This window comes from Onychomys torridus, chromosome 1 (genome assembly GCF_903995425.1).
Source record: "Onychomys torridus chromosome 1, mOncTor1.1, whole genome shotgun sequence".
NCBI classification, from domain to species: domain Eukaryota; kingdom Metazoa; phylum Chordata; class Mammalia; order Rodentia; family Cricetidae; genus Onychomys; species Onychomys torridus.
Genome location: NC_050443.1, coordinates 131622376 through 131624785, shown reverse-complemented (window position 1 = coordinate 131624785; position 2410 = coordinate 131622376). Strand labels below are relative to the sequence as shown.

Below are 2410 nucleotides of genomic sequence, written 5' to 3'. Positions count from 1 at the left end.
GAAGAAGAAGAAGAAGAAGAAGCAGCACAGGAGAACCCAGGTCATCTTGGTGGACCTAGTATGGAACAAAAGGAAAGTTAAGAGAGTGAAGCTTCCAGAATTCTTGTGGTTAGAATCCTGAATGTGGCATATACCTTCATTAATCAAACTTCATGACCATCATCTCACACTGACAATAACAAGATAGTTATCACTTGATAGATTTAGTTAACAGTTATAATTTATTGTCTTTGATGTATATTTATTTCTCCCAATAGTACCTGAAAGTATCCATTGTTGTTGTCTTCAAGTTTAATGAAACAAGATGTTCATGGAAGTTAGCCTAGGACCAGATTTGATAGGTATTTATCTCTCCTAGGAACCTCATCTCTAAGTCTCCTAAATTTGATGGCATAATATTGTTCAGAACTGCCTATGCAGGTTGAGTATCCTCTCACTCTACTTATCCATCACATCAGCTAACCAGAGTATATATAATAGTGTATCACATAAACCCATCTTCAACCCTCTTGAATGTTTGGGGTTTTCATAGTATCCATTGGAATTTTTTTTCATTAGCATATATATTTGCTAATGTAAACAAGCATGAAATTATGAAGAAAAAAATTAAAAGGCACTTCAGAACTTGTTGATTCTTTTTGGACAGTGTTAGTATTGAAAAGGGAATAATTTTATTTTCCAGATTTTCTTTGTTTTCTTATTTTACCTCCAAAGATGAGGAAATATGTGGCAAATGAGATGAAATTAGTGTGTAATCTACAACTTGTAGTTCATTGTGAAACTGAAAAAATTTGCTGTGTTTGAGCTAAAGAAGTCAATGAGGTGAGCTAAATTAAATTTTAATTAAGAAAAATCAGAGCTAAAACCTCAGAAGCATAGGGTTAAAATCTGGAATTGTCTATAACTGAGAGTCCTACTCAATGTTTGTGTAAATATAAATTAGTAAGCATCTTTATTTTCATAATTTTCATGGCTTGAAAAACAAAGTAAAACATATTATTTAGAGAAAATAGAGAAGTGATATATCCAGAATCAATAGAAGTTCTTGACAGGTGAGTGGCAAGGAAATGTTAGGTTTTGCTAAAATAAGAGAAAGTGGATTAGCTGACAGAATTATCCATAAAATTCATACTCATAAATGTATTAATTTGTTTGCATCTCAATTAACAAATACATAAAAATTTTAAATTTTTTATTCCGTTAAGAGTCCTTCAATATGACATGTGTAATTAATTCACTCAAGGTAGTTTTAAAGCCTATGCTAGTTTTATAGAATGTAGAAGCACAAGTTGGGGTGGGTAGAGGGGTGGGAAGGATCTAGCAGGAGCTGAAACAAAGGGAAAGAATATGATCAAAATATATTGAGTGAAAAACTCTATTAAGCTTTTTAAAATATGGTTTATTTTTTCAAGTTCAATGGAATTTTCAAATCATCATGACCCTCTTTTCCCACTGCTACAGAGAATCTAATTATTATAAGACAACAATGATGGAGAACAGGACAGAAGTGACAGAGTTTCTCTTATTGGGACTCACCGATGCCCCAGGTCTGCAGCTTCCCCTGTTTATCACCGTCCTCCTCATCTACACCATCACCCTGGTGGGGAACCTGGGGATGATCCTGCTGATTCTCTTGGACTCTCGGCTTCACACCCCCATGTATATTTTCCTTGGCAATCTTTCTCTGGTAGATTTTTGTTACTCTTCAGCTGTCACCCCCACTGTCATGACTGAGCTGCTTATAGGTGACAAAGTCATTTCCTACAATGACTGTGCTGCTCAGATGTTCTTCTTTGCAGGCTTTGCTACTGTGGAGAATTACCTGTTGGCTTCAATGGCCTACGATCGCTATGCAGCAGTATGTAAGCCCCTACACTATGCCAGCACCATGACTAAAGATGTGTATACATGGCTGATTATTGGTTCTTATGTCATCAGTTTCATGAATGCCTCCATCCATATTGTGGACATATTCACTCTTTCCTTCTGTAAATCCAATGTGATCCATCATTTTTTCTGTGATGTTCCAGCAATCATGGCTCTCACTTGTTTTGATAATCAATTTAGGGAGCTGGTTCTTCTTTACATTGAGAGTTTCAATATCTTTTTTGCTCTCATAGTTATCTGGACATCTTACATGTTAATTTTTGTCACCATCTTAAAGATGCACTCAGCTGCAGGACATCGCAAGGCTATATCCACCTGTGCCTCCCACTTCACTGCAGTGTCTATTTTCTATGGGACTGTCATCTTCATGTATTTACAGCCCAGCTCCAGCCATACCATGGACACAGACAAAGTTACATCTGTGTTCTACACCATGGTCATTCCTATGCTGAACCCTCTGGTCTACAGCCTGAGGAACAAGGAGGTCAAGAATGCATTCTTAAAGTCAATACTATATTCATAA

The 2410-nt window shown here is 36.3% G+C and overlaps 1 protein-coding gene across 1 annotated transcript; it reads left to right on the top strand.

The window, feature by feature from the left end:
* The first annotated feature begins 1486 nt into the window (after positions 1-1486).
* On the top strand, positions 1487-2410 carry LOC118577780 (olfactory receptor 5B2-like). Its single transcript, XM_036178452.1, has one exon. It carries the CDS (start codon positions 1487-1489, stop codon positions 2408-2410), a length of 924 nt encoding a protein of 307 aa, XP_036034345.1.

Bases quoted from the DNA above. Each gene is read 5' to 3' on its own strand.
- LOC118577780 (XM_036178452.1), top strand. From the start codon at position 1,487: ATGATGGAGAACAGGACAGAAGTGACAGAGTTTCTCTTATTGGGACTC.